General features: G+C 40.5%; 2 protein-coding genes across 5 annotated transcripts in view; one reads left to right on the top strand and one right to left on the bottom strand.

Moving 5' to 3' along the window:
* LOC140457114 (macro domain-containing protein CT2219-like) overlaps positions 1 to 16,749 on the top strand; it is a 1,058,378-nt gene that overhangs the window by 83,545 nt on the left and 958,084 nt on the right. The gene's annotated exons all lie outside the window — the stretch shown is intronic.
* LOC140457112 (leucine-rich repeat transmembrane protein FLRT1-like) overlaps positions 1,359 to 16,749 on the bottom strand; it is a 194,137-nt gene continuing 178,746 nt past the window's right edge. For all 3 annotated transcript variants that reach the window (XM_072551122.1, XM_072551123.1, XM_072551124.1), the window contains one exon: positions 1,359 to 9,467. In XM_072551122.1, coding sequence (XP_072407223.1) covers positions 7,472 to 9,418 — 1,947 coding nt within the window. In that variant the 5' untranslated portion in view covers positions 9,419 to 9,467 and the 3' untranslated portion in view covers positions 1,359 to 7,471. The remainder of the gene's footprint in view (positions 9,468 to 16,749) is intronic.

Below are 16,749 nucleotides of genomic sequence, written 5' to 3'. Positions count from 1 at the left end.
GTCACCTCTCAGCCTTCTTTGCTCAAAAGGAAAAGCCTGAGTTTAGCCAGCATCATTGATCAGACAGAAATTGATATGGAGCCATGTAGAAGATATGAGGACAACCTGGTCAAAGATATGTTTTAAGAAGGAGAGAGGTGAAGAGTTTTGGAGTCTGGAATAAGGTTACCAGGGATGAGTTAGCAAGCAGAATTGAAGGACCATAGATTTTGGAGGATTGTAAGGTTGTTAGATGTCACAGAGCTGAGGGTTGGCTAAACCGCAGTGCAATTTCTTCACAAAGTTATGAATTTTAATTTTGAGTCTGAGCCTAGACCAAACATAGGTGTGATGAGTGAACAGGTTGATCTTTAAGGGTACTAGGGCAATGGTGCTGGACAGAGGAGCCTGTTCTTGTGCTGTACTGTTCTTTGTTCTATATTCTCCAGAGCCAGGAAAGGGCTGTTGGATTATAGTAGAGGAAGATGGTGCTGTCAATTGTGTCAAAACCTCCAGTCAGATTGAGAGGAACATAGAACATTATAGCGCAGTACAGGCCCTTCGGCCCTCGATGTTGCGCTGAATAAGGAGGAATAATGCACCACACTCGAAGTCACAGAAGATGTCATTCTAGACTTTGAGGCCCATTTCAATACATGGTAGTGTAGAAATTTGATTGGAAATTTTTAAGCAAAGGGTTGTGAGAGAGATGGGTACAGATTTGGCAAGCAATTACATATTTCAAGATTCAGACAGGGAAAGGTGGTAGACTGCAAAGGTGGTAGACTGCAAAGACAGAAGTCTGTAGCAGTTCATAGAATCCTGACATTTGGCCCATTGAATCACACTGATTCTCTGGAGAGCATCCCAACCAGACCCAACCCCCTGTAACCCTGCATTTTCCACGGACACGATCCCACAATATGCCGAGCCTGCACATCCTAGTACACTATCAGCAATTTAGCATGGCCAATTCACCTAACCTGCAAATGTGGGAGGACACCCATGCTGACACAGGGAGTATATGCAAGCTCCACATAGACAGTAGCAAGAGGCTGTAATTGAACCCGAGCCCCTGATACTATGAGGCAGCAGCGCTAACCACTGAGCTGCCGTGTCACTTATGGTGTGATATTTGAAGGGGAGGATTAATTATAGCAGATATGTTAGTCGAAATGCAGTTGTAGGAAGACCGTTGCATTTAAAAAGCACCTTTAATGTTACTCCAAGTGGTGGATAAGATACCACATTTTACTCTTTGACATGTCATAAATGTTGCCTTTATAGATAGAGCTTGGGAGCAAATCCAAACTATCCTGGTCAAAGGAAGATTGGGTAAACTTTTGGAGAAAAATGTAAGTTATTGATAGCAGTCATCATTGAGTCTTTAATTTTTAAATTTTATTTTGAAGAGAACAAGGAATTTTCACATTTAATGTACAAGAAAAAGTCAGCCTTTCAATCTGAATATACACTTAACATTGAAATTTCAAGGCACCTACACAAAGAGGCCAAAGGGCTTCACAATGCACTTTGGTTTTATTTTCTGAAAATCTTGTTTCTGTGGAGTAAATCTTGTGATTAAAAACACAGCAAGCCAATCCAAAACAAAACAACATATACAAAATTAAAGAAAAAAGAGTGACTATCTTTTTTTTATATAGTGGCTATTGGAACTTAACTAATTAACCCAGTCCCCTTGATTCATTGTGTGTGTAAAACGCAATCATTCACGTTATGCAACAGATGTCAGAGCTGATACTAATAATTCACCTCTGAAAGCTGGCTTTTCATAGGAAGTGAGTGTTTTCTGATTAAAACGTTTCTATTCCTGCATACCCAGTGTTTGGCGCCATGTTCTATGAAGTTAATTTTATATGTGTTCACTTTGTCTCTCAGACTCCACTCTCAATTTGAACAGACCATTTGCAGTAATGGAGATCGGTCATATGTTTTCTGACTTTTGGGCAACTGTGATATTTAGCGTACAGCATCTTTTATCTAATTTTAGAAAGAAATTCCCTTGTCAATTCTCTGGCAAGATGGCCAGAACATCCAAAGTGTCGTAAATAGCACCCTGCAGTGATATGGCCCAGATTTTGTGGATGTAACAATCGTGAAACCATCAGCGTTTACTGTCAATATTGCTTTGTAACTGATAATAACTTCTGGCTTCCACACATGTTGTTGAACTTGAAAATGCAGAGGTTGTGGTCAGTGATTTCCTGCCATACCAGAATGTGGAAATTGAAAATTTCCAACATTTAGGATTTCCATTTGTAAGAGCCTTCTGAAGCACTTGGTCTGATGTGAGCTTCCACTTTTGTTGATGTGAGTAACTTATGTTATTAGACACATTGTAAAAATCTTTAAAAATGTTATGCTTTTCTGAATGTCTTGCAATTTTGATTTTAACAACGGACTAAGTTCATATTTACTTCTGAACAACGTCTCTGGCTCTGAAACACTCATTTTATATTTGTGGAAGGTGAGATTTGTCTAACGTAATAACTCCTACAGGTTTTTAGAAAAAAAAAATGTGTTTGATATTTCAGTTGCTATATTAATCCCATATGTATACCCCAATTTTATTTGGTTTTCTGTAAAATGATTTTAAAATGAAGGATAATCAGGTTTTTAAAATTTTTCTGGTTTATTGTCTGTGAGAATTCTGCAATGTGATTGGTTGATTAATCTGCTGAATGTCTTCTTTGCTGAGAGTTGAAAATTCTCTTGAATTGATGCTGGATTCAAAGTAGTCCTATGGAAAGAGGAAATCGAGGATATAGAGATTGTTGGTCAGGATTAAATTCTGTTGCTTTGCCATGGAGTGCAAAATCTGGGCCTTTATTGTTTCCTCAATCACCTATGCTTTTCAGGCAGTGGTCATGGCTTCTTTAGATTCTCATTCAACTGTGCTGCCTTCTACATCAGAGGTAAAAGTGATTGGACTCAACATTAACTCTGAGTTTCGCTCCATAGATGCTGCCAGAGCTGCTGAGTTTCTCCATCATTCACAGCTTTTACACCAGAGGCATATTAGGCTGTATAGCACCTGACACCAATGGAGAGTATGTTTAATTTGATGAGCAGGTAGTTGAATGCATTTTTCACATGACAGAGAGTACCATATTCATGTTTTTGATCTAATTTAAATGGTTACTTTAAGGTTCTGAAGTAATTGCTTAGTTTAGGATTGAGAGGAAAATATTATTTTCACTGTAATTAAGGAAATGTTAGAGTAAAGAATACTTTTCATGTTGGGGAAACAAATAAATGTTGGTGAGCACCAAGCGATTTTTAATTCCAAATATAAAGCTTGTCGTTTTTATGTGTGAATTATCTATTTGTTTTATGTCACTTCAGGTTTGATAGTCTAGAGTTCATGTGAAGTTAGTGTTATTCATTTTCAAGCAATTGAATCCAAGACAACGTTATTGTTAGTAGGTGACCTCCTCGATGGTAATATAACTGATGTAGAGGGGAATGTGATTCCTGATTCTTATTGTTTTCCTCAACTGTACTTTCATGGCTGAGGAGACGGGATTTACTATATCTTGTGGGAAAAAACTTATACATTCCTGTTTGGAGGTCAGCATAGCTACACTATTTCAAAATGCACAGGTCTGTTGTCATCACCAGTGTTTAGAGAGTAAGATTGCTCTTAACCTTCAGCCTTTCAAGTGCTTTCGGAACACAATGAAGAAACAAAGGAAAAGGCGATGCTTTCAGATCAAGAAATGGCCTTAAGAGGCAAGTAGTCAGATGAGGATGAACGGTCTTTTCCTTATCATTGGAAGAGAAGGGGACACTTCTGAGAATGACAGAATTACCATTGTGGTTTGAGCAAAATATATCACAAGTAGATAAATGTTTGTGATTCCTTCATATTGTAATGCTTTATTGATAATATAAGAAAATTGAAGGGAATGTATTTTGGACAAGGTGTAGTAGTCAGATTGCTGGGTATGGCTACTCCTCAAGGCCAGTTATGGATGAGGAACAAATGATACTCGGATGCTATGAAATAATAAGAAAAACAGGTAGATGTTCAATTGACATGTCAAAGCTCAAATGTACTGTGTTGCAGAGTGTTTCAACATACCTTGCATTCCTGGCTTGGTTGTGCTGCCCAGTTCGCTGCTAGCTAGATGGTGTGTATCACCCTGTTAGGAAAGGAAGATTGGAATCGAGAATCATACTGTGCAGCACATGCCTGGTTTGAGGACGTGCTGAGAAATAAATTATCTATTGAACTTGAGAGTGCAAAATTCTGTATTGCATTGGAGGAATTAAAGAGGGGTAACTGTCAAGTCAACCAAATCAAGTACATATGCAAGTGAGTTTAGTTCCACCTGCTTTGAGATCTGTAGTTTTTAAGTTCAAATTCCTCATGTTAACAGAAATTCAATAAAATATTTAATTGGAGTGGTTTTTGCTGAGCCAGGTGCTGTTTTGGCTGCACCAGGTACCTTCAGTTAACTGCTCCAGGTGTTCCATGTCCCAAACTGGACAGAAGTGGCAATCTGAGGCACATGGTCAGTACATACTTTTTCTGTAATAGAACCAGCGTGGGAATACATTAATTTCCACAGTCTATTAAACTCAAGTATAAACATAGGGCATTGAGGTGTAACATTTATTTTCCATCTATTTAACTACTGTGGCATTAGATGTTGAGATTATCACAATTACTAAGTGACAGAATGAACTGAAAGGTGGGTGAGATTATAATGGTAGATGCTATTTATGATCCTTCAATTTTCTTGTATTAGTACTAAAGAATTATAAAGAAAGTATCTTTGTAATATATTTGTAGTGAGCTGTATTTTAAGAGATTGTCTTTATGGAAACTGTTACTGCATACATAAGGTCTAGGTTGCTGTGTGCTCATCAACGCTAGTAATATTGGTGCAGGTTATTGTTTGCACTTGGCTGTTCGGTGTTGTTTGTAAATTAGACCACTGGAAGCATCTGTTGGGTTTTCTGATTGGTCAGGTGATGTTGTAAAGATTCTTGCTCTTGTTTGTACCATTTTTAAAAATGTATTTTATCACTAGGTGCACTACCAGTTTAAAGTTGTAAGTTCACATCCTTCTCAAATATTGGTGCTGAGAATCAAAATCAGGATTTTATTTCATGTACTATTGGTGATGTTAGGTATTGAGACAAATAGGTTAAATATTCACTTAATAGTCTTTTTGCAAAATGCGCTTTAAAAGTGTTTTCATTTAAGGTTTTATTATCCTTTTCCCTATTCTTGGATACTCAAATAAAACAGGTCTGTATATGTTAATAGCTGAAAATGTGTTGCCGGAAAAGCGCAGCAGGTCAGGCAGCATCCAAGGAACAGGAGAATCGACATTTCGAGCATCAGCCCTTCTTCTGATCTCCAGCATCTGCAGTCCTCACTTTCTCCCTGTATATGTTAATATCAGTGTAATATTCTTGTAACTTGGGAGGTTCTTTTGTCTAGACCAAATGGCAATACAGTGGTTTAGACAGAAGAGTGTAAATCTATCATGTATATCATTGTCCAAACAGTTAACTGCACAACATTCAATTTACATAAATAAATGGATATTGCATCTTGACGCATTCTCAGCAATCTGGTGCTACATTACAGTCTGCCTTATTAATTCTAATTTTGAAGGGAATTTAAAAGTAATGGGGTGGGATTGGGAGAAAGGCAGTGCAGGGAAGCTGCCATTATTTTCAAAATGTTTTGATATCAAAATAAATCAATATTCTTCATAGTTATTTAAAGTAAATGAAGGTTGGCAAATGATAGTATAAGGTTAGATCATTACAATAATACAATCATAAGTATGGAAATATTATTTCTCATTTCCAATATTTAGGGGTCATACAAGCATTAGAACATTTCATATCTTAAGACTGATTTATTTAAAAGATCATTTGTAACCTTATAAACACAATTTTAAAGAATATTTACAGGAAAGCCATGAGCTGATTTCTTGGTTACTGTCCAACCAGGTTACAGATGTGTCAGGTAGAATGACGAAGGGTTTGATATTCTTCAATCAAATATACAGAAAAGGCTATCAATAATATTCAACAATCAAGTGAAAGCCTATTGGAAGGCAGGATAGGGAACTGTCAATGTAGTCTGTGCAAATGTCTCAGAAGGAAATTTCAGTAAGGAAGAACTCCATTTTTAGATCGTCTTCAGTGTCACCTCTCATCCTATGCAAGGAAATCTAAAGTCTGCCCTTAAAATGAAGATCACGGGTCTTCAGATCTTAGGTTGGAACACTGTTACCCTCAGTAATTTGAGAGCTTTTTTTCATTGAACGTATAACCCTTTCGCACCCATCCCGTTTTAAGGGAGCCTTTTTCACAGTGTTCAGTGTAACTTCTTATTTATTAATCTTTGAGCACTTAATTTTCGTTGTCATTTTTGAAATTATGTTGTTCCTTCAGAAGAAATAAACTGCAATTTTTTTTGCACAATGTATTATAAAATTGAAAGCAGGGCACTCCACTCATAACCAATGCATTTTTAGCTCTATCTTGACCACATGAAATTCAACAGCACGTAGATTTTTAAAAACATTTTGAGTAAAGGGAAAATATGAAAACCAAGAACAACTGAGATTCACAGTGTTGTTTGAATAAAATTTGTCATCCTCAAAGTGTTAAAAGAAGGAAAAAAATTAACAGTGTTACTGGCCAGATAACTACAAGACATCCATTTTTGGCCTGGCATTTAAGGACAAGAAATTTGTTATTTAGATACACACTGTTTTTAACCAGAGGCAAAAGTCTAGCTCAATACTTTAAAAAAAAACTTTTCAGAAAGTTATCTTAAAAAATAACTATGAAAGTTCATCTCTTCTTCCAATTAAGATAAAGTCCAAAACCAACACCATTAAAGAACTAAATATTTAAAACTATTTTTCTCTTTTTGAAAATATTGTAGAAGAATAAAAAAATAAACAAACATCAACAGATAGTTCTGATAGAAGTAGAGGAGTAAAGGCTTAACTCTTGTACAAGAAAACAGCACTATGTGTACACACAGAACACATGAGTGAATGTGTGTGTGCTGAGACTTCTTTTGACTGTACAGTATAAATCTACAAGGTGGGGGGTGTGGGTAAACATCATTGCTTAGGAATACTTCTCCAAGATGTTTCCCTGTGACATAATGTAAAGGATTTTATCTTTAGGCTGCCTTAGGACTGCACTTCCAAAGTATGTTGTTCATTCTTTATCCCACTTATAACCAAAATGCGAAAAGAAAAACTGGCTTGTACACAATTAGGTAGCTGTGTTTTCTCTCTAAGTGTCCAGCTTTTTTTTTAAATCACTTAAGCATATTAAATATAAATTATGTGACAAATGTACAAAATATGTGCCGGACATTTTCTGCTGAACATTGTGTGTTTTACCCCTAACATTTTTTATCTTTATAATATCTTTCGTTTGCAGTGCATGGAGATGATCACATGATGAGGCAACACTGCAATCACGTGTAAGAATATTCAGCATCTGGTATCCCACCGTCTCTGTAACCTCGGTTACTGCTGAGGGCTGTACTATGAGTGTTCTTGTAAAGACTTGTCCCATTGGATGGAAATATGGTGTGAATCACATATTCCTCCTTTGGCCGCTGTTGATTATTGAGTGGAATCATTTGAAAGCCACTCCCTCTGATTTCTAAAATGGAATTATCTTTCTTTGTCCCTGCTTCTGCATAATCGTCTTTTTTTCTGCAACCTCTATTGTACACCTGATCATGTGAAAAAACATTCCTGTTGTTATTAATGTAGCAGCATATTGCAGCAAGGACAACAACAATGAACACTAAGGCTGTTGCACCTCCAATAATACCAGCTAAAGGAAGACCTACTTGGTCCGATTCCCCTTGTTCCCTGTTTAATGTTGTGGTGGGACTGTATAAGTCTGCAGTTTCTGCTTTAGCACATACTGGTGTTTCATCTCTCACATAGAAGTTGTTAGCTTCCATTGTAACCATGCATATGATGTAGGTTGACTTGGGTTCAAGGGCCGTGAGAAGATATTCAGTCTTGTCTCCTTGTACCAAGGTTTCAGTGATGGAACCCACTGATGGATTATGGTCGAGTCTGAGCCAACTGAGTCTGAAGGATGTGACTGGTAACATTGCCCTCCATGTGATGCGAATACTGTCCGCAGTTAAAGGCATCACATTAATGATTATTGGTTTTGTTTCTGACCCTCTTGACAAAGGATAATCCACAGCTGAATCTGGTGGCTTCAGATTTGGTCGCCTCGGTTTGTAAGTGAATTGCAGTCCTTGAGTGACAGTAGCTGTATGAACAATTGGAGTTGTTTTCAGAGCTGTGTTGCCACCATGCAAGCTGTTCTCAAAGCACTCATCCATTTCTGACTTGATATCTTTGACTGCCATTCCTCGAACTTTATCAGGCCCTTGGCACATTAGCCCTCGCACATTGATGTGAAATGCGGTTGTTTGTAACCAGTCTCTGAGCCACATCATTTTGCAGCCACAATACCAGGGGTTGTTACGCAAGAGTAGCTGACTCAAGTTTGCTAGGTCATCAAAGACTCCTTTTGGCAAAGTTGTTAAGTTGTTGTTGGATATATCCAGCCGCTGTATCTGTCTCATTTTCGAAAAAGCATTGGCTGGAATGTAACTAATGAGGTTATCCTGAAGGTACAGCTTTTGTAAGTTTGAAACAGGCAGATTTCGTGGTGGAAAAATTAGAGAATTTCTGATCAATGAAAGTTCAGTCAGGTTTTGAAGTCTGCTGAAAGTCTCATCTGCGATTCTTTGATTAGCTAAAAGATTACCATCCAGCACTAGGCGTCTTAAGCTGACCAAACCTTTGAAAGCATAGTGTGGGATGGTTGCAATCCGGTTGTCATCGAGCCTCAGTTCCTCCAGTGTTTTAGGAAGGCCAGTGGGAATGCTGCTTAGATGGTTCCTGGACAAAAAGAGCAGTTTGAGATGCTTACTATTAGCAAAAGCATGTTCCTCAATGCTGACTGTTGACACTGAGTTATCATCCAAATGTAACTTCTCCAACAAAGGAATCCTTGAAAGTGCATCATGTGTGATGGCCCTAATGTTATTGTCCTGAAGATGCAGCTCTTTCAGAGATCGGGGAAGGTTTATAGGGAACTCATCCAAAGCATTTTCGTAAAGGTAAATCACTTTTATATTCAACAGATACTTCAATTGACTGGGGATCCCAGCATTATTAATCTGATTATTTTGTAAGAAAAGAGTTGTAGAATCTTCCGGTATTTTGGCAGGAATGGATGTCAAACCTCTGTCGTTACAGTAGACAAAACCATTGTCACATCGACACAGAGCAGGACAAGTAGACATGACACGTGGCATCAAAAGTGCTGGCATGATGACCCAGAGCAACAAACTTTCTTTGATACCCATTGTTTGTAGCGACATTTGGAGGTAATATTATTTGTTGTTTATCTTTTCCTCCACTTAGTGTGACCTGTCATGGGGAGAAAGTACAAGTATACATTAGAAATGTATCTTTTCTTGCCTCCCCTCCCCATTTCTTCCTGTCCCATACAACAGGCTCCAAACAAGACAGCAGATTGGTCATTTCAATGGCCACTTCCAGCAACTGGGGGCATGGTGGCCATTTTATCACCTGAGCACCAAATGACCTTGCCTATGTCAACCAACTATCTCAGAAGGCCTTCTTAAAAAGGCATCCTTGCAAGAGGATTCGCAGTCGGGTTAAAATCAATGAGGTAAAAACAATGACTGCAGATGCTGGAAAGCAAATACTGGATTAGTGGTGCTGGAAGAGCACAGCAGTTCAGGCAGCATCCAACGAGCAGCGAAATCGACGTTTCGGGCAAGATGAAGGGATTTTGCCCGAAATGTTGATTTCGCTGCTCGTTGGATGCTGCCTGAACTGCTGTGCTCTTCCAGCACCACTAATCCAGTATTTGCTTTCCAGCATCTGCAGTCATTGTTTTTACCTTCTTAAAAAGGCAGCCAACTACACACTTGCAGTTTCCCCCGACATCAGAGGCCCTTGAAATTGTAAAAAGATCAATTAGTATCAACAAATTCCTCTCTTTCCCTGTGATATTTCGAACTATTTATTGCTTCATATTAGTTGATGGAGCAGCACAACTGGCAGTGTAAACCAGAAGGAACAATGCCTGTTTGGTATTATTCTTCTGGAGCTTGAGTCGTAACATGAAAATGTTATAAAAGTAATATTAAAAATGATACATCTCATGAATTCACATCCAAAAACTAATATGCCAAAAAGAGTAATGATAAAACTAATTTTATCTGGCAATAGCTTAACTATAAAATATGACATGCAATTAAAAGAAAGCTGAAAGTTTATTAGAATTTCTGAGCGTTCCTTGGCGGACTCATTCTAAGAAATAGGAACGTTTGAAATATTGTTAGGCAAAGATGAAAAAAAAGACCAAATGTCATTTATGATTATAAAATGGACCATTTATATTATGAATTGGAAGTAACATTTGTGTCTCACCAATACCTAGCAATGGTCATCTCATGCAAGCTAGAGTCTTAACTACATTCCCTTGATATTCAAACATTACCATTGCTGAATCTCTCACCATCCTGGAAGATATCATTTACCAGAAATTTAATGGGGAGAAAGTGAGGACTGCAGATGCTGGAGACAGAGTCAAGAATGGGGTGCTGGAAAAGCAAAGCAGGTCAGGCAGTATCCGAGGAGCAGGCAGTCGACATTTCGGGCAAGACCCCTTTATTAGGAATGAAGCTTGTGAGGCTGAGAGGGGGGTGTGGGTAGCTGAGAGTGCAATAGGTAGATGGAGGTGGGGGTAATGGTGATAGGTCAGAGAGGAGGGTGGAGAGGATAGGTGGGAAGGATGATGGACAGTTAGGACAGGTCATGAGGGCGGTGCCAAGTTGGAAGGTTGGAACTGGGATAAGGTGCGGGGGGAGGGGATATGAGGAAACTGGTGAAATCCACATTGATGCCGTGTGGTTGGAGGGTCCCAAAGCGGAAAATGAGACGTTCTTCCTCCAGGTGTCCGGTGGTGAGGGAGTGCCTATAGAGGAGGCCCAGGACTTGCATGTCCTTGATGGAGTTGAAGTGTTCGGCCATGGGGCGGTGGGGTTGGTTGGTGCGGGTGCCCCAGAGACGTTCTCTGAAGCCCTCTGCAAGTAGGCATCCTGTCTCCCCAATGGAGAGGAGACCGCACTGGGAGCAACATATACAGTAAATGACATGTGGTAGTGCAGGTAATTTACTGGACCAACTTCACGAATACTATGATTACAAGAGCAGATTAGAGGCTGAGAATTTGGGTGTGATTCTCTAGAGCCTGACCAACATTTTCAAGGCGTACTTTCCACTTGCCTAGATGAGCAGTTCCAGCAACATTGAAGAAGCTCAACAGCATCCAGGACAAAGCAGTCCTCTTGCTTGGCACCAGTTTTGAGGAAGGATCACTTGATCCAAAACGTTAACCCTGATTTCTCTCCACAGATGCTGCCAGGTCTGTTAAGGTTTTGCAGCAATTTCTGGGTTTTTGTTTCTGATTTACAGCATCTGCAGTTCTTTTTTTTTATCAACTTAGACAGTTCAGAGGAGGTTTACTACAACACATTTACATTCTATCTTAAGAAGACCAAACTACACATGCGATTTGGAGATGCCGGTGTTGGACTGGGGCGTACAAAGTTAAAAATCACACAACATCAGGTTATAGTCCAATAGGTTTAATTGGAAGCACTAGCGTTCGGAGTGCTGCTCCTTCTTTAGGTGGTTGTGGAGGACACAATTGTAAGAGACAGAATTTATAGCAAACGTTTACAGTGTGATGTCACTGAAATTATACATTGAAAAATACCTTGATTCTTTGTTCAGTCTGTCATCTGTTCAAATACCATGAGAGTTTCACATCTTTCGTATGTAAATCACAAAACTTTTTAAAAAAAAGTTAGATTCTCAGGTTAACTGTAACAATTGGTGTTAGCCAGACAATATGTTGAAGGTGTTAGCCCCTTGTATTCTCTGTCTGTGCCATAATCTAATTCTAATCTAAAAAGTGAGATAACAGAGTCTTACATGAATTCATGCAGTTTTTGAGCAAAGGACAATGTAACTCTGCAAGTACAAATTCACCCCACAAACGTATATGTATATGTGTGCATGTGGGTCTTTGTGTGTGTGTATATGTGTCTGTCTGTCTGGGATGGAGGGTTGTGAGTGTGAGAGAGCATGTATATGTATGTGTACGTGAGTTAGAGTGTCTACGTCTGTGAGAGGGTGCCTGTGGGAGTGTGTGTGTGTGTGTGTGTGTGTGTGTGTGTGTGTGTGTGTGTGTGTGTGTGTCTGTCTGTCTGTCTCTCTGGGGTGGGGGCTTGTGAGTGTCTGAGAGGATGTGTGTGGGAGTGTGTATGTCTGTAATGGTGTGTGTGAGTGTTTGTGTGCATGTCTGTGTATATGTGTGTCCGTGTGTGTCCGTGTGTGTGTATGGTGCAATGGTGGTCACCTGTAGTATGACATGAACCCAAGGTCCCAGTTGAGGCCCTCCCTATGGGTATGGAACTTAGCTATCAGCCTCTGCTTGGCCACTTTTCGCTGCTGCCTGTCCTGAAGTCCGCCTTGGAGAATGGTCACCCAAAGGTCACATATACACTCTCTCTCACTGACACTCACAACCTCCCCCCACACACACTCACACTCACACCCACACACACTCACACACACTCTCAGCTCCCCACCCAGATACACGCACACGCACACACTCTCACACTCACAACCCCCACCCCAGACACACACACATACTCACAAAGACCCACATGCACACATATACATATATGTTTGTGGGGTGAATTTGTACTTGCAGAATTACATTGTACTTTGCTCAAAAACTTCATGAATTCATGTAAGACTCTGTTATCTCACTTTTTAGATTAGAATCAGTCTAAACATTATGGCGCAGACAGAGAACACAGGGGGCTAACACCTTCAACATATTGTCTGGCTAACACCAATTATTACAGTCAACCTGAAAATGTAACTTTTGAAAAAAGGTTTTGTGATTTACATACGAAAGAAATGAAACTATCATGGTATTTGAACAGATGAGAGACTCAACAAACAATCAAGGTATTTTTCAATGTATAATTTCAGTGACATCCCACTGTAAACTTTTGCTATAAATTCTGTGTCTTACAATTGTGTCCTCCACAACCAGCTAATGAAAGAGTGGCCCTCCGAAAGCTAGTGCTTCCAATTAAACCTATTGCACTATAACCCGGTGTTTTGTGATTTTTAACTTCAAACTGCACACAGTATTCAAGATTTGGAACTGAAGTTCATCAGGAATGCCTGATGAAGGGCTTTTGCCCGAAACATCGATTTTCCTGCTCCTTGGATGCTTCCTGACCTGCTGTGCTTTTCCAGCAACACTCTAATCTAGAGTCTGGTGAAACGTCCAGTGTGCAAAAAGAAAGCCAGTGATCTCCTCCACTCTCCCCACCCCCACCCTCCCCTAGCTTATCTCTCCACGCTTCAGGCTCACTGCCTTTATTCCTGATGAAGGGCTTTTGCCCGAAACGTCGATTTCGAAGCTACTTGGATGCTGCCTGAACTGCTGTGCTCTTCCAGCACCACTAATCCAGAATCTGGTTTCCAGCATCTGCAGTCATTGTTTTTATCTCCTCCACTCAGCCAGGATATGTGTCCCCATCTATTCTCTACAAGCTCACACTCCCTCCATCTCAAGGGTAACTATGGACAAGTAATAAAGGCTGGCCAGGCAGCTACTCACACGTTCCATGAGTGAATGATAAAAAGAAATAAAATCGACACCCACCTCCCATCAAAGCTGATGCTGTATCATTCACACTGTTGCATGTAATATCTCTCCTCCCTCTCCATCACCCTTCCCAACCCCTTGCACTATTAAGCATGCATGCCCTCTGTGCTCTCTACTCACTTAATCAGTGCACCCACCACCTTTCTCCCATCTGCACCAGCATCAGTATCAGCGTCAACACCAACACTGTGCCAGCTTCTTTCACCTCACTCAGTAGTAGTGCCAAAAGAGCCCGGACAGGTGGTGGGCTGCCAAATATTCATCTCCACACCATGCAAGTAGATGATCTTGGTTCTGATGGGCAAAGACCAAAACTGAGCTTGTGAAGAGCCAAAACCTCCAAATCATGGCAATCAAATAAGAAGCATTGTTTATTGTTGTACTCCTTTTCCAGTATCCCCACTGTGAATCTATTGTTAAATTGCCACAAAGTCTACTCCTTGATCACACAACCTCTTGTTTGTCTTGTGCAGGCAACAGCGGGATGTCCATAGTGGCTATGCTTAAGAGGGTTGCCCACAAGACATGCTGTCCTTCATCTCTGAAGAAGACAGCATGGGTGCCTCAGAGGAGGGATTGGCAAGGCTGCTGGCATCTCTGATGCTGACACCTCTGGTGGGTATTTTATCTAAATTAGAGTTGGGTGCACCTTAGGATGACCAGATCAATGCCACATCTCTACAGCTGGTTGAAGAAGAAATACCCCAAATCTCTGGAACTCGAGCATGCCAGAGACCAAGCATTTACTTTGCCCGAGGCAGAGGTGGACCCTATAGTTTTGGTGATTAGGGACTTTATGCATATGTACAGGAACAGCAGGCAGGTTTATCTGCAGCACTGGATGAGCTAACACAAAAGTTGTAAGACTTCAACAATGCAGTTTTGACCCTGTTGCTTCCATGAGCAGGTTGATGAGGGCCAGGTCCAACAGTCTTTGGATCTGCTGGATATGGACACTTCTGTATTACTTTTCACAGCTCCAACGTTGAAGGTATAGAGCCCACCCATCCTTAGCTATACAATGATAATCCAAAGTGTTAAGTGAACAGCTTCAGCACAATGCACAGGCAGTGGATAAAAGGCAGCTAAATGCTACTTTAGCAGCTATGCTCTATGTTTCTAGGTCAATAAATGTAAGTAAAACATCAGAGGCACTCATGCGATTCATCCATTATCTTGCATGATATGGTTAAGAGTGCTTGAGGCAAGGAATTAGATTGCACAAAGTAGGCTATGGTCAGCAAAGCATATGAAACTGGCTGGTGTGTTTTAGCTTCACTGTGAGGGTGTCTGTGTAATGTTGTTGCTTGTTGACAATCCTCACACTTCTCTGAAATCAATGCCCTTCCGTCACAGGATGAAGGACTTATCACATCCACTCAGGGTTTAGTGGCAGCATTTTACATTGCCATAGTGTGCTTGTTATTTACTTCACGCTGGAATGCAACAGCGGTTGTTCCTTGGACAGGAATTTCAGGCTCAGACTCTCTCTGTCTTGGTGAACCCCCATGCATAAACATCCCCTCCCTGGTAGCCAAACTCGTCAACCCCCTATGCTTTGCACACTCCCTCATCCCCACTCAACCCATCTATCTAAATCTTCATCTACTCACTTTTCATCCCAGCCTGGTGGTGCACTGGTCCCACATGGAAGGCAGGATGCTGCTTACAGTCAATGACCCCACTCCTGCATGAGCCCTTTCCCTCCCATGCTGTATTATTTCCACCCCCTTAGTATTGTAACCCCCACTGCATCTCAACATTCCAATTCCATTGTCCACAACTGAGTTCCCCAGCCTCTCTCATGCAGCAGTGGCTCCTAATAATGCCCATTGATTTTTAGATGGACTGACTGTGGTCAGCCCATTGAACGCTGGACAGCATCGAATGATGAACAGCTAGATCCCTGGCTGTATGGCTTTTCAACTATGTTCTCGTGACTTTCTGTACTAGTTCCATTTGCTGACTGTAGCCTACTCTGAGGACTGTAGAGGTACAGATTCCCCCTGCATCCAACCCCTAACAGCCCTGACCAGACACCTGACCATGCCCAAGCCTAAACCCCTGGACTGATATTGGAGTTTACCCTTGATTACTGTGGTGGGGCCTCCTGGCTGAAGTGTGTCTCCCAGAACTTGACTGAGGACTACTCTGCTTAGACCTTGAGACATGACAGGAGCAAGCCAGAGCTGGAGTGACAAGGTACCTACTCAGACTTGCATGTTGGGAATTTGTGGCATCTAATTTCTATCCTGTATGTGGGAGAATGGAAGCCTGTATATCAATGACATAGATAAGGTGGTGATGATGGTGATAAAACTTCTTAAAGTGTCTCTTGCTGGCCATGAATTAGAATCTCTTGTCGATGTTGAGATTTGAGAGGAAAATGCGACTTGTTGAACTCCATATCAAAAAAGGCTTCACTGGATATTGCATGCAATTCTCCCAAGTTTCTCATTGTAGCCCATATTGTTTAAGGCCTGGGAAGATTCCATCCATAGCAAAGCTTTACTGAGTAAACCTGAACCAGAAGTCTATGGTCAGAATATATCTGGACGTTTAGTTCATTTGTTTGTGTGTACTGTGTCTGAAGGTGATACTTGCCTCATTGTCCTGCTTTATTCTGAGCTTTTTTCTTGCCAGTATTTGCCACTGCCTTCCACTCTCATGGAAAGGGTGAATTGAGAGGTCCTATGATTTCCTCAGCTGTAATGGTAATGAATTACATATTGTTTCTGATATTTCGGAATCACATGCTCTCCAGTCAACCAATTGAGCTAATAGGCCTCCTTCATTTTTTTGATAATATATACATTGACTTACTTATTGAATAACTTGCAATCTCTTGAGTCACTTGAGGATTTAAAGCAAAATTCTTCCTGAGATTTTGACATTGGTGATAAGACTGCAATTATTCTTCTG

The sequence above is a fragment of the Chiloscyllium punctatum genome, chromosome 31 (genome assembly GCF_047496795.1).
Source record: "Chiloscyllium punctatum isolate Juve2018m chromosome 31, sChiPun1.3, whole genome shotgun sequence".
In the NCBI taxonomy this organism is placed as follows: Eukaryota; Metazoa; Chordata; class Chondrichthyes; order Orectolobiformes; family Hemiscylliidae; genus Chiloscyllium; species Chiloscyllium punctatum.
This window is presented reverse-complemented; position numbering and strand designations above follow the sequence as displayed.